The 14,593-nt window shown below is 47.4% G+C and overlaps 1 protein-coding gene across 1 annotated transcript in view; it reads right to left on the bottom strand.

Annotated features, from left to right (window-relative positions):
• LOC126209950 (uncharacterized) overlaps positions 1 to 14,593 on the bottom strand; it is a 159,337-nt gene that overhangs the window by 89,096 nt on the left and 55,648 nt on the right. Inside the window, exon 2 of the mRNA XM_049939065.1 lies at positions 10,562 to 10,955. Within this exon, the coding sequence (XP_049795022.1) occupies positions 10,562 to 10,940 (379 nt within the window). The 5' untranslated portion in view covers positions 10,941 to 10,955. The remainder of the gene's footprint in view (positions 1 to 10,561; positions 10,956 to 14,593) is intronic.

Consider the following 14,593-nt stretch of genomic DNA (forward strand, 5'->3'; position numbering starts at 1 on the left):
ACTGGGGTGAGAATTTCACATCTTGTCAACATCGAGATCCCTGCAAAGAGAGTACTAGCTCAGTTGCAGAGGAATGGGATAAGTAAATGGATTCTGGCATTGTGGCAGCAAACAGTGAAAAGGCAGACTTTATAGAGACTGCATGCTCCCTGCACTGCAGAACTCTCTTATTTGAACACTTCCGATGTACAACAAATTAGGCAATTGGACCTCTACCATAAATACTTTGTTAATGCACTTACCTTAGCACTGTGTCTGGTCCATTGTTTTCTACAAATACAGCCAGTGGCACAGTGGAATAAAATGGAAGCATCATTTTAATCCAACCTATATACTGTGGGGGGAGGAGGTGGGAGGGGCATGGGGGATGTACCTTTGAGCTACCTTTATTATACTTTGTCAAAAAGTGTCATGGAGAGAATGCGGCTGTGTGAAACTACAGGTTAAAAAAGTAAAAAACCGCAGCCAGCCACTATTCGTAAAACTATTTATTACAAGCAAACAGTGGTGTTCCTGGTTTTGAATTGGCAGGTTCATCCTCACATGGTTGTTTGTATTTATGATTTCATTTACTCATGCTGGCACACACTCTTCCACTATTTTCTTCAGCAGGTAAAGTTTTTCTGTGATCACTGTATTATGCAATGCCACTGAATCGAGTAGCTCTATATACTGAGGCAGGTATTTTATCTCTGAAGAATGTCTGATTATGAAAAGTGTTCATCAGGGCTGCATACCCTCCCCATTACTTTTCAAACATTTATTCTGAAAAGATTTTCCAAGAGCTCCTGATATAAAATATAAGAGAGTAGTGGTTAATGAAGCTGTCATCTGCACCATCAGATATGCTGATCAATGTCTTATTTGCAACCCTAGAGTGGAAGATCTGCAAGAACTACTACATACTGTTACTGTAGAGAGCAATACCATGGGATTACTTTTATATGTCAAGGAGACATATCAGGTCACCCTTGCACTCAGTAATGATAAGATCATACGGGTTCCATTGCATAAGTATTTGAGGTGTCAAATCAATGACAACAGGGATTTTGATCAAGAAATTCACTGCAGAACTAAAGAGGGCAGAAGTTTTTTCAACAAAATGAAGGAAGTTCTGGCTAACCATGGCATCAGTATGACACTTTGCACTTAGTCACTTTGATGCTGTGTATTCATTATCCCACTCTGTGCAGTTGAGTCTTGGACACTTACCACACTATTGGATAAGAAATTGGAGGTATATGAACTGTAGATGTATTGAAGGATATTAAGGATACCTTGCATGTATAAAGTCATAAATGTGGCAATTCTGTTGTGCATGAACAAAGATTTAGAAATTTTCAGTACCATCCAGAGAAGAAAACGAGACTACTTGGGTCATATAATGAGCAATAAAAAATGCCACTTGTTGCAATCACATTGCTGGGGGAGGAGGGAAAGGGGGGGGGGGCGGTGTGCAACACCTTTAAGCACAGTGTTCAGTGGTATGAGGGGTACGCGTATACTGAGGGGTTGTAGTGTTAGTGATTCATTTGTCATGATCATAAGAGACCAGATGGCACACAAGAAGCCTGTCTGTGCACCCTGTGTTTTGACTCTGAAGGCAGTAATCATTATGGAGTTGTCAAGTTTTTGTTTCCACAGATCCGGTCGTTTGTGCAGCACAGTATCACGAAGGTGACGATGCACTACCCCAAGACAGTGGAAGAAAATTAACAACATAACCTTGACAACATTGTGGGCCTTTTAAGGTAACACGTACCAGATTAGCAAAATGAACAGACTGATACCATCTTTGTTTCATGTTATTTGATATAGTATCAGAACTATAATTTGTGAGATGTTTTTATGGCTGAATCACTTAACACATCTGTATCATTGCTGTTACAACATTATCTTTCATTCAAGACTAATTTTTTCAATAGTAATTTTTTTCATCATATGTAAACAGAATATTTCGTACCTAAGGTCCATCACTCTATCCTTTCATTTCTAAAGAAATAAAAAAGCTACAATAATAAACAGCCTCTAGCTATACTAATTAGGTCTGGTTCATGAAAACTACCTTGGGAGTTCCTAGAGCAGAATGAGCATGGTTGAGCCTACAAAAAGGTCTTTGTGACATTACTGTAGCGAAGTACCTGATCTTACCAACCATATAGCACACTCTTTTTCCAGTTTGTTGATTCATGTGCTAAAATAATAGCAATTAAACAGCACTATGAATTTTCGAGTAAGTGTATGACATTTGGAAAGATGACATTATTAGTGGTTTATTGAAACAGGAATTCATATTTCTGATCCGATCTGGGAGTACAGAGTTTTTATAACCTGCAGTGCTTCCCTTCTGGCCATGAGGATGTTGGATATGTCCACTGTGATGACATCATCTCGGTTTCAGTGTCACACACATGAACTCACGTCTCATCACCTGTGATCACAGTATTCAGAAACTTGGTGTTACAACTTGCATTCTCCAGTATGTCTTGTGCGATTTCCTGATGATGTTGCTTCTGACCCACTGACAGCAGTTTCAGTAAAAATTCTGCAGACACTATCTTCATACACAAATTGTTGGCCGAAATTGGATGTATAGGTCCTACGCTCACCCCTGTCCCATTCCAAGTTCTCATGTATTGTGATGTAATGGTCTTCCACTACTGAAGTCTGCAGTTGCTCAATGATATTGTAATTCCAGCTTGTTGAGGGTGTACCGGAACACCATTCTCAGTCCACCAATACACGGTCATCTTTGTAACAGTTTTACCAGTCGGTTATCGACGATTTGCTCACAGCATCGTTCGCAAAATCCTGTTGAATTTAGCAAATGGTTTCCACTTGGATACTGTAAACTGGATACTGTCAAACTTTTGATGCAATATTGCTGCTCAATTTTTTCCACCATTTTACAACTTACTGGAATTCAACAAGCACTCACTACATGTCATCATTCATAGGCCAACGAATGACTGATGCTTTCTGCCGTTGGGAAAAAATGCACAACTGCACGAATGTCCCCCACCAAATGTCCACCGAAGAATGTCTCCCACATCTCATCGGCTTACGTGGGAAAGTTGAAGGTTTCACACTTTTTAAACACACCTCATACATTACGATAGCTCCATCCATACCTCTGTCCACATTAAACCCACCAAGTACCAACAGTGCCTTCATTTTGAAAGCTGTCATCCCTTCCACACAAAAAAACCCCTCCCGTACAGCATGGCCACATGTGGATGCCATATTTGCAGTGACAAAAACTCCTTTGCCCAGTATGATGAAGGTCTCAGCATGGCTTTCACAGAGAAATACTATCCCCCAGACTCATTCCGCAAACAGACCTCCCGTGCCATTTCTCCACACACCACCAATCCTCCCACCATCCCCCTAGAACCAGCTACAAAGGAGTGCCCCATCATCACCCAATACCACAACAGCTGAACAAAATACTTCATCAGGTTTTTTTTTTTTTTTTTTTTTTTTTTTTTTTTTTTTTTTGGGGGGGGGGGGGGGTTTAAGGGCGTTCAACTACTGAGGTCATTAGTGCCCAGTCACAATTGTTAGAGCACATAGAATCTAGTAAAACTCAAGGGGCGTGGGCACGAGATTGACTAAAACGGGGACATGACAATAAAACATGGCGCACTGTTAATGCATGACCACAAGGGCACTGCGGCACTGGGTCACCGGAGAGCAGGTAGCGGTGGCTAAACTGGCAATGCCCAATCCGCAACCTGGTCAGAAGGACCTCTTCTTGCCGAGATGGTTGGGAGGAGGTTGTCCAAGCAGTTGGGTACGGTTTTACTGCCCGGAGCTTGTTTCCTTGAAGTGAGGACCAAGTATCCCACCACAAGGACACAAGCCTCTTACAAACAACCCCACTAACGTCATATGACGGGACACAATGGGAGGCTGGCCGAGGCAGGAGGACTGCAGCCTTGGCTGCAGCATCAGCAGCCTCATTCCCAGGCACTCCTACATGGCCGGGAACCCACAAAAAGCTAACAGGAGAGCCACCCTCAGTGAAAGAATGGAGGGACTGCTGGATCCGTTGCACCAAGGGATGGACCGGATATGGAGCTCCAAGGCTCTGAAGAGCACTGAGTGAATCAGAGCAGAGTACATACAATGAATGGCGGTGGCGGCGGGCATACTGAATGGCCTGATGGAGAGCAAAAAGCTCGGCCATAAAGCTGGAACACTGGTCGAGGAGCCGGTATTTAAAGGTGCCGGCCCCGACGACAAAGGCACAGCCGACACCATCGTGAGTTTTGGAGCCATCAGTGTAAATAAAGGTGTGACTGGCAAGTCGCACACGAAGTTCGACAAACCTTGAGCAATACACTGCAGCCGGAGTACCCTCCTTTGGGAGCGAGCTGAGATCGAGATAAATATGAACCGGAGCCTGGAGCCACGGTGGTGGCGGGCTCTCACCCTCTCTGAAGGTGGTAGGGAGGGCAAAATCCAATTGTCGAAGCAGGCGACGAAAGCGGACTCCAGGGGGCAGCAGGGCAGACACATACAACCCATACTGACGGTCGAGAGAATCGGCGAAGAAGGACTGATAAGAGGGGTGGTCGGGCATTGACAACAGCCGGCAGGCATACCGACAAAGCAGTACGTCGCGCCGGTAGGTCAATGGTAATTCGGCAGCTTCAGCATAAAGACTCTTGACGGGACTAGTGTAGAATGCTCCGGTCGCAAGACATAACCCCCAATGGTGGATGGAGTTGAGACGGCGTAAGAGGGATGGCCGAGCAGACAAGTAGACGAGGCTCCCATAATCCAGCTTTGATCGGACTATGGACCGATACAAGCGAAGCAGGACAGTGCCATCCGCTCCCCAAGATGAACCACTAAGAACTCTGAGGACATTAAGGGAACGTGTACAACGGGCAGCCAAATAAGAGACGTGCAGAGACCAACAAAGTTTCCTGTCCAGTGTGAGCCCTAGAAACTTAGTTGTTTCCATGAATGGGAGAACAACGGGACGGAGATGTAAGGATGGCGGAAGGAACGCTTTATATTGCCAAAAGTTGATGCAAACCGTCTTCTCTTCAGAGAACCAGAAGCCATTTGCCACGCTCCATGAGTATAGCCTGTCTAGATAACGCTGAAGGCAGCGCTCCAGGAGGCATGTTCTCCGGGCACTGCAGTAGATCGCGAAGTCATCGACAAAAAGAGAGCCTGAGACATTAGGTGGAATGCAATCCATAATTGGATTGATCGCTATGGCAAAAAGGGCTATGCTCAAGACGGAGCCCTGAGGCACTCCGTTCTCCTGGAGGAAGACGTCGGACAATACGGAACCCACAGTCGATCTGTTAAAAAGGAATCAATAAAAAGGGGCAGGCGACCGCGTAGGCCCCACCCGTGCATAGTGCGGAGGATACCTCCTCTCCAACAGGTATCATAAGCCTTCTCCAAATCGAAGAACATGGCGACCGTTTGGCGCTTTCGCAAAAAGTTGTTCATGATGAATGTCGACAAGGTCACAAGGTGGTCAACAGCGGAGCGGAGGCGACGAAAGCCGCATTGAACATCGGTAAGTAGCCGTCGAGATTCAAGAATCCAAACTAACTGAACGTTAACCATGCGCTCCATCACTTTACAGATACAGCTTGTAAGAGAAATGGGGCGGTAACTAGAAGGAAGGTGTCTATCCTTCCCGGGTTTGGGTATAGGAACAACGACGGCGTCACGCCAACGCATGGGGACTTGACCTTCGGTCCAGACGCGATTGTAGGTATGAAGAAGGAAGCTTTTGCCTGCCGGAGAAAGGTGTGCCAGCATCTGAACGTGAATGGCATCTGGCCCCGGAGCAGAGGACCGGGACAGTGCAAGTGCACGTTCGAGTTCCCGCATAGTAAAGGGGGCATTATAAGTTTCCAGATTCAGCGAGTGGAAGGAAGGTCGCTGAGCCTCTTCTGCCTCTTTCCTGGGAAGGAAGGCAGGGTGGTAATGGGCGGAGCTTGAAACCTCCGTGAAAAAGCGACCGAAGGCATTGGAGATATCCACAGGATCAACAAGGACCTCATCACCTGAAGTCAGGCCAGGTACCGAGGAGTGGGCCTTAATGCCCGACAGCCGGCGCAGGCCACCCCATACGACAGAAGAGGGAGTAAAACTGTTAAAGGAGCTGGTGAAAGAGGCCCAACAAGCTTTTTTGCTGTCTTTGATGACTCTACGGCATTGCGCTCGGAGTCGTTTGTATGCAATACAATTCGCCAACGTAGGATGGTGGCGAGAGGTGTGTAAAGCACGTCGTCGAGCACGGATAGCGTCTCGACAAGCCTCATTCCACCAGGGGACAGAAGTGCGACGTGAAGAAGAGGCAGTACGAGGAATGGAACATTCGGCAGCATTGATGATAACAGCTGTGAGGTATTCGACCTGACTGTCACAACTGAGAAAATCGTGGTCCGGAAAGGTCGCCAGGGAGGAGTAAAGTCCCCAGTCAGCTTTCGGTACGTTCCAGCTCGAAGGACGTGGGGAAGGGGTGTGGTGCAGGAGACGAACGACACAGGGGAAGTGGTCGCTCGAATTGGTGTCAGAAAGGACATACCACTCGAACCGACGGGCAAGAGTGGTAGAACAGATCGAGAGGTCCAAGTGAGAGTAGGTATGAGCAGAGTCCGAGAGGAAAGTCGGGGCGCCAGTATTGAGGCAGACAAGATTGAGATGGTTGAAGACATCCGCCAAGAGTGAACCTCTTTGACAGGATGCAGGAGAGCCCCAAAGGGGATGATGGGCATTGAAGTCGCCAAACAATAAAAACGGCGGAGGAAGCTGAACAATCAGGTGCATCATGTCAGCCCGACTAACTGCGGATGACGATGGAGTGTAGACGGTACAAACAGAAAAAGTAAAGGCAGAAAGAGTACTACGGACAGCTATTGCTTGGAGTGGGGTGGTCAATGGGATGCGATAGTAATAGACATCGTCTCAAACGAGCAACATGACCCCACCATGAGCTGGGATACCGTCCACAGGGGGGAGGTCAGACCGCTCTGAGGTACAGTGGGTAAAAGCAATATGGTCAGTTGGGCGCAACTTGGTTTCCTGGAGACCAAGGACGAGCGGACAGTGCAGGCGGAGGAGCAGTTGTAATTCCTCCCAATTAGATCGAATACCTCTTATGTTCCAATGTAACAAAGCCATCGCTAGTCAGAAAAGAGGGGAAACGAAACGGGTGAAGAGCTGGTCACCTCGATGGCCGCGGAGGGCCAGGTGTCGAGGGAACAACACTACAACCGGCGGGGAGGCGGATCCTGTTCCATCGAGTCGTCGCCAGTGGCGACCGCTTTCCCGGGTTGCGTAGGAGGGGCAGCATCATTCGTTGACGAGAGGCCAGCTGAGCGCCTGGCAGCAGAGCGTTCCGGCGAAACTGAGGAGGGCCGGGAGCAGCGACTCACAGATGGAGCGTCAGACGAAACACGCCGGGGTGGAGAGGGGGATAAAGATTTCTTCTTGGAGGCCTTCTTGGAAGTCCGATGAGGCACAGGGATGGTGGGCTGGACCCGAAGAAGGTCCTCACGCGCGGCGTCCGTGTTGGAACGCCGGACCTCGGAAGCTGGGGTCCGGAACGTTTCCCCGATGGACGCCTGAGAAGAGGATCGCTTCTCAGGCAGCGGAGGGGGAGGAGGAGGAAAGGTGGCCCCCGGTGCAGAGGGGGCAGGGGCCGCGAGGGAGGAGGATTTGGAAGGGAGGGATTTGGGAGGCGGAGGTATAGACCCCGGATGGGGTGAGGAGGTGGAGGGGGGACAGGAGAGGGGTGAGGATTCTGTGGAAGGAGTGGACACGACTGAGGCAAACGAAGTTGTCAACATCACGGGATGGAGGCGGTCATACTTCTTCCTGGCCTCAGAATAAGAGAGACGATCCAAAGTTTTTAATTCTTGAATCTTCTTCTCCTTCTGATACGCGGGGCAGTCTAAAGATCTAGGCGAGTGGATGCCAGGACAATTGACGCACCGAGGTGGTGGGGTGCATGTATGTTCCTCACGATGTCCACAATCGCCACAAAGGGGCTCAGCCTCACACCGTGACGACAAGTGCCCAAAGCGCAAACACCGAAAGCAGCGCATAGGAGGCGGGACGTAAGGTCGCACGTCGCACCGGTAGCACATCACCTTTACCTTCTCTGGGAGAAAGTCCCCCTCGAAGGCGAGGATAAAGGCTCCGGTGTAGACGCGATGGTCTTTGGGGCCGCGCTGAACTCGCCGGACGAAATGCACGCCTCGGCACTCCAGGTTGGCCCTGAGCTCCTCATCAGATTGCAGCAGGAGGTCCCGATGAAAAATAACCCCCTGCGTCCTATTCAGTGCCAGATGCGGGACAATACACACTGGGATGTCCCCTAGTCGGTCGCACGCCTGGAGCGCCGCCGCTTGTGTGGCGGAGGCGGTCTTTATAAGAACGGACCCCGAACGCATTTTACTGAGAGCCTCGATTTCCCCGAAGATGTCCTCGATGTGCTGGACAAAGAACATGGGCTTGGAGGTGGCGAACGTCCCCCCATCGGTCCGAGAACAGACTAAATAGAGGGGGAAGTACTTCGCCCCAAGCCGGCGGGCCTGTCCTTCCTCCCAGGGAGTGGCCAAGGGGGAAAGGGCAGGAGAACCAGAACCAGAGACAGTACCTTTCTTTTTAAAAGACTCGGCCGCAGAGCGACCTGATACATGTTGACGTTTCATCTGCGAAACGTCCACCCCGATACCACCCACTCCGACCAGGGGCTCTCCCCACAGGCGCCACCCAGCCTCAGCAAGGGCCACCTGGCAGGATGACCATTGCCGGGAGTCCCGATGCCCCAAGGAGACGGGCATCTACTCCTTGGCCGACGTGGGGAGGGTGCAGCTCAGGTATGGGCAGTACGATCCCTGTGTTGTCAGGGGGCTACAACCTAGAGGGTACATGACAACCCCACCACAACGGGCTGGCTACCGTGCTGGATTTTGGGTGCCATGGAAGGTCCATCATGATCGTAGGTGCAGATGGGGACTCACTATGGGCGTAACTTGTGCAACCCATCAGGCGTTTAGGCCCAATTTGAGGAATAGTGGGTGCGGTTACAACGCTGTTACAATGCTGAGTGCTAAGGTCTTAGTGCACTGAGGACCAGTGATGCACCATGTAAGGCGTCCTTCCCCAAAAGGCTCTTACTTCTGTAGAATTTTGAAAAATGTAGGTCAAACCCCAAGGGGGACCATCACATTAAAGGCCGAAACAGTTGAGACTCCTTTTAGTCGCCTCTTACGACAGGCAGGAATACCGCGGGCCTATTCTTACCCCCGAACCCGCAGGGGGGGTTCATCAGGGCTTTGATCACCTATCATCATGTCCTGAAATGAAGGACTTCCTACCCAAAATCCTTCCCACCCCTCCTAAAATGGTGTTCTGTTGCCCAATCAACCTCCACAACATCCTATTCCATCCCTATGCCATTCCCAATCACAGTCCATTTGCACAGGATTACATCTCTGTGGAAGACCCAGATGAAAGACCTGCCCAGTCCAACCACCCAGCACCTCCTATTCCAGTCCTGTCACCGGCTTATCTTATGCAGAGGCCGGGCCATGTGAGAAAGCAGGCGAGTTGCATACCAGCTCTGATGCAACCACTGTACAGCTTTTTATGTTGGTATGACTACCAGCCAGCTGTCCACTGGGATGAAGGGCCACTGCCAGACTGGTCAGGAGCAACGTAGAGCACCCTGTGGCACAACATGCACCTAAACATAAAGCGCTTCATTTTAATGACTGCTTCACAGTCTAGGCCATCTGGATCCTCATTTTCATTCCAGCTTTTCTGACCTATGCAGATGGGAGTTATCCTTACAACATGTTCTCCACTCCAGAAATTATCTCTGCCTCACCTACAGTCCCCAAACCATCCACCGAACTGTTTCCACCCTCTTTGTCCTTTTCATGTCCCCACCCTTACTGTGTGCCACCCTCTGCCAGTGCATTTGCCCAACTTTCCCCTACACTGCTCCTCTTATTTTCCACTTCCCCCTCCGCCCTGTGCCTCCCTGCCCCACCACCTCCTGATGCTGTGCCTAGTGACTGTACTGTCATGCCTCCATCTGGTCCCTGCACACACTGCCAGACAGTGCTCTTCTCTCCCCTCACCCTTACCCTGCTATCCCATCCCCTTCCCTGCCTTCTCCAGATCACTGCTTTCGTTCACTTGAAAGTCACATTTTCTATACAGTTAGTAGGAATCTGTATTTTTCCTTATATTCTCATTATTGAAAAAGACATTTTAACCTACAAAAAATGGCTCTGAGCACTATGGGACTCAACATCTGTGGTCATCAGTCCACTAGAACTTAGAACTACTTAAACCTAACTAACCTAATGACACCACACACACACATGCCCGAGGCAGGATTCGAACCTGCGACCATAGCGGTCACGCGGTTCCAGACTGAAGTGCCTAGAACCGCACGGCCACACCGGCCGGCTTTTAACCTACATTTTGTGTCAGTTCTGCCTCGGAGATTTGAACTGTGGGTTTTGCCCAGTATAAAACTTACATGAAAAGTGTTCACACTCACCAGCTGCCACCCGCACCCTAGTTTCTGGGTCATCAAGTGTCCGGAGTGCCACATCCCGGGCCGCCTCTGCCAGCTCGGCCTCACACCGATTCTCATTTGGGTGGAGGTGGGGGACGAGAACCTTGGCACCGACCAGGGCGCCCAGTCGAGCCTCGCACGGGGAGGCGACCGAGGTGGGGATCAGTGAGCCCGCGCTGGCCAGCAGCTGTGGGCCGAGGCGGAGGTGCACGCCCCCACCCCCACCGTCCCCGGGTCCGGAGTTGAGCAGGCGCTGCAGCTCGACAGCGCCTCGGTCGCGTTCCATCTTGCCTGGGCCGAGAAGCAGCGACATGATACGCCGCTCCTCGTCTTCGTCTGCACCACTCTCTGCAGATGCCATTGTCACTCCGATTGGCTGAGCACGAGGAAATGCAAAATTTTATTAGTATCCTCGAAAGGAGTACAGTGAGGATAAGATTTTATATGTGCTAGAAAACACAACAGTTACCTGAAAGTGAGACCATTACGATTTGATCACAGATCGGGAAACATCAGTTATAATGTGTCACATTTGGAGAGTATCGCAATCCTGACATTAAGTTAAAGCTGCCACTGACCTGCAGGTTAGTTTGAACAGCACAGTGCTCTACTAGACACAGTTCTGTTTGAGGTGATATGCTGCTGCCTTCCTCCAATCTTTGAACTGACTTACCCGGAGGGGATCTACAGTATAATACGGACTCTGAACCAGAATGAAACTTGGTGTTTCTCTCATTAACAAACATTGCCAGGGGGTGAAAGATGTGATAAATGACAGATAAAAATTCTAGGACTGACTATGAACTGAACCCCAGACTTTTGGATGTGCAGTCTGGCACTTTAAAACTGAATCATCAAAACAATTAGCATTTAATAAATAAGTAGTTTTTTACAACAGAAGAAAAGTGGTGGGGGTGGGGGTGAGGGGAGAGGAGGAGGGAAAAACCATAGGGTATTGTTGGGTAGCCCTAGGCGTAGGTTCAGTAAAGTAATCAGAAAGGCTCTTCTTGCTACACACACAATGGCTCCTTTCCTACGATGTATGAGAGTTGTGTTCTAATAGTATGTGTTAACTAAGGTTAATGTACTGGATGTGTGGTGTCATGTTTGTGTTATATGATGGTGAGAGAATGGAGAGGGACAAACTCCCTGGCAGCAAGCAGCCTATTCTTCTCGAATAGCAGCAAGGTGGTCGCCGAGCCTGATGAACCATCCGATGCACGAGTCACTGTCGGCAGTGCTGTTCGCAGTCACTCTTTGGCAACTGCGGCTACAAAAGTATGTTTTACTCACAATTTTTTTTTTTTTTTTACTGAAAGAGTTTATCATTAGTAGACTGAATGTTCTTAAATAGTGGCCCCTACTAATGCTCATCATCTACATGGGCAACACTGTTCAGTCATACAGCTAACAACAGGCCAGTGAACTGGGTGTCTCTCGTAACCTTTTCAGAGATGATTTTTTTCTGGAGGAAAGAAAACTTTTATTTATAAGGTAATCTCTTAGGTGATTTTTTAATCATTTTACATACAAGATTTATCCAAAAACATGTACTTGTTTTCAAAACATACTCTGTACACTTGGCTTCACTTTGTGGGTTAAAATAACTAATTATGAAATATCCTCTATTGTGATGAATAGTAAAATGATCATTCGATAACTACCACTCAAAACAACAACAACAATATTCAATTATAGTGAGGGATATAGTGACCAACCATCTCCATGTATGTTGGTCACATGCTGCTGCACACCGCTACATTGACTTGCTGATGTTTTCACAGTGATTCCCAACATTTGGCAACACTTGTGGATGATGAAGAGGATGAACATTCACAAATGTGTACCTCATTTTTCCATCGGGAAAAAGTACATGTGTTGCAGTTAAGACACAGTCGAAGTTAACATACACAATTGTAGCCAGAGGGTCTGAAAGGGTTAAGAGTTGTTGGGCAGATTTTTTCTGGTGTTTTGTCAGATATATGCAGTCTCGTTTTTCAGTGTGTAGATCAATATTACAAGTGTGAAAAACATTTTAGCTGGCTGTTTCTTTAATGAAAAGCATAATAAAGAAAAACCAGTAGATACTGTTTTGCTATACGTGTGGAATATGAAACATGAGACCATTTTGTGAAAATGTCTTGGAAATGATACACTCCCAGGCTGTGTTAGAACTGTAGCAATGTGGCTTATTTTTGGTCATTTTTTAATTTTTAACAATGTCTGAAGAAAACAGACACTGCTGGTGATCTTGCAGCTGTACTAAATTTATGAAATTTATGCACAACTGTGGAATCTTGCTGACAGCTGCTTTAAGTATTAAGATATTACCGACTGATGAGACATGAAAATTTGTGCTGGATGTGACTTGAACCCCAATTTTCTGCTTGTTGTGCATGGTTACCTTAACCACTTTGGCTATCTGAGCACACTTTCAGGAATGACCCAAACTTCCATATGTCATACTGTCTATGACCCCATCACTAGCAACTTTATCTGGATTCCCACCACATGGTTTCAAGGAGACACACATATTCAATATTTGTATTACTATCACCATTCTTGCCCCTCGAGGCTTGTAATACTTAGTTTTAACAACGTCGGAAGAAACAGATATTGGTGATGATCTTGTAGGTGTACTAAATTTATAAAATTTATTTGCAATTGCAGTATCTTTTTGATATTAGTTGTATTAGATATTAAGGTGTTACCTACTGGTGACACAAAAATTTGTGCTGGAGCAGGATTCAAATCCGAATTTCTTGCTTGACATGAGTGGCTGCCTTAATCACTTCAGCTGTACCAGCATGCTTACAGGACTAACCCAAACTTGCACATGTCACACTGTTTATGATCTTATTGCTCATTGGCTAAATGACAATCGTAATACTAATGTCCGCCCCACCCCCCATGAACCATGGACCTTGTCGTTAGTGGGGAGGCTTGCGTGCCTCAGTGATACAGATAGCCGTACTGTACGTGCAACCACAACGGAGGGGTATCTGTTGAGAGGCCAGACAAATGTGTGGTTCCTGAAGAGGGGCAGCAGCCTTTTCAGTAGTTGCAGGGGCAACAGTCTGGATGATTGACTGTTCTGGCCTTATAACACTAACCAAAATGGCCTTGCTGTGCTGGTACTGCGAATGGCTGAAAGTAAGGGGAAACTACAGCCGTAATTTTTCCCGAGGGCATACAGCTTTGCTGTGTGATAGATAAAGTTAGATATAGTGGGAATTAGTGAAGTTCGGTGGCAGGAGGAACAAGACTTTTGGTCAGGTGAATACAGGGTTATAAATAAAAAATCAAATAGGGGTAATGCAGGAGTAGGTTTAATAATGAATAAAAAAAAATAGGATTGTGGGTAAGCTACTACAAACAGCGTAGTGAACGCATTATTGTGGCCAAGACAGACACGAAGCCCATGCCTACTACAGTAGTACAAGTTTATATGCCAACTAGCTCTGCAGATGACGAAGAAATTGATGAAATGTATGATGAGATAAAAGAAATTATTCAGATAGTGAAGGGGGGACGAAAATTTAATAGCCATGGGTGACTGGAATTCGATAGTAGGAAGAGGGAGAGAAGGAAATGTAGTATGTGAATATGGAATGGGATTAAGGAATGAAAGAGGAAGCCGCCTGGTAGAATTTTGCACAGAGCATGACTTAATCATAGCTAACACTTGGTTCCAGAATCATAAAAGATGGTTGTATACCTGGAAGAATCCTGGAGATACTAAAAGGTATCAGATAGATTATATAATGGTAAGACAGAGATTTAGGAACCAGGTTTTAAATTGTAAGACATTTCCAGGGGCAGATGTGGACTCTGACCACAATCTATTGGTTGTGAACTGCAGATTGAAACTGAAGAAATTGCAAAAAGTTGGGAATTTAAGGAGATGGGACCTGGATAAAATGAAAGAACCAGAGGTTGTAGAGAGTTTCAGGGAGAACATAAGGGAAGAATTGACAGGAATGGGGGAAAGAAATACAGTAGAAGAAGAATGGG

Source organism: Schistocerca nitens, chromosome 10, assembly GCF_023898315.1.
Source record: "Schistocerca nitens isolate TAMUIC-IGC-003100 chromosome 10, iqSchNite1.1, whole genome shotgun sequence".
In the NCBI taxonomy this organism is placed as follows: Eukaryota; Metazoa; Arthropoda; class Insecta; order Orthoptera; family Acrididae; genus Schistocerca; species Schistocerca nitens.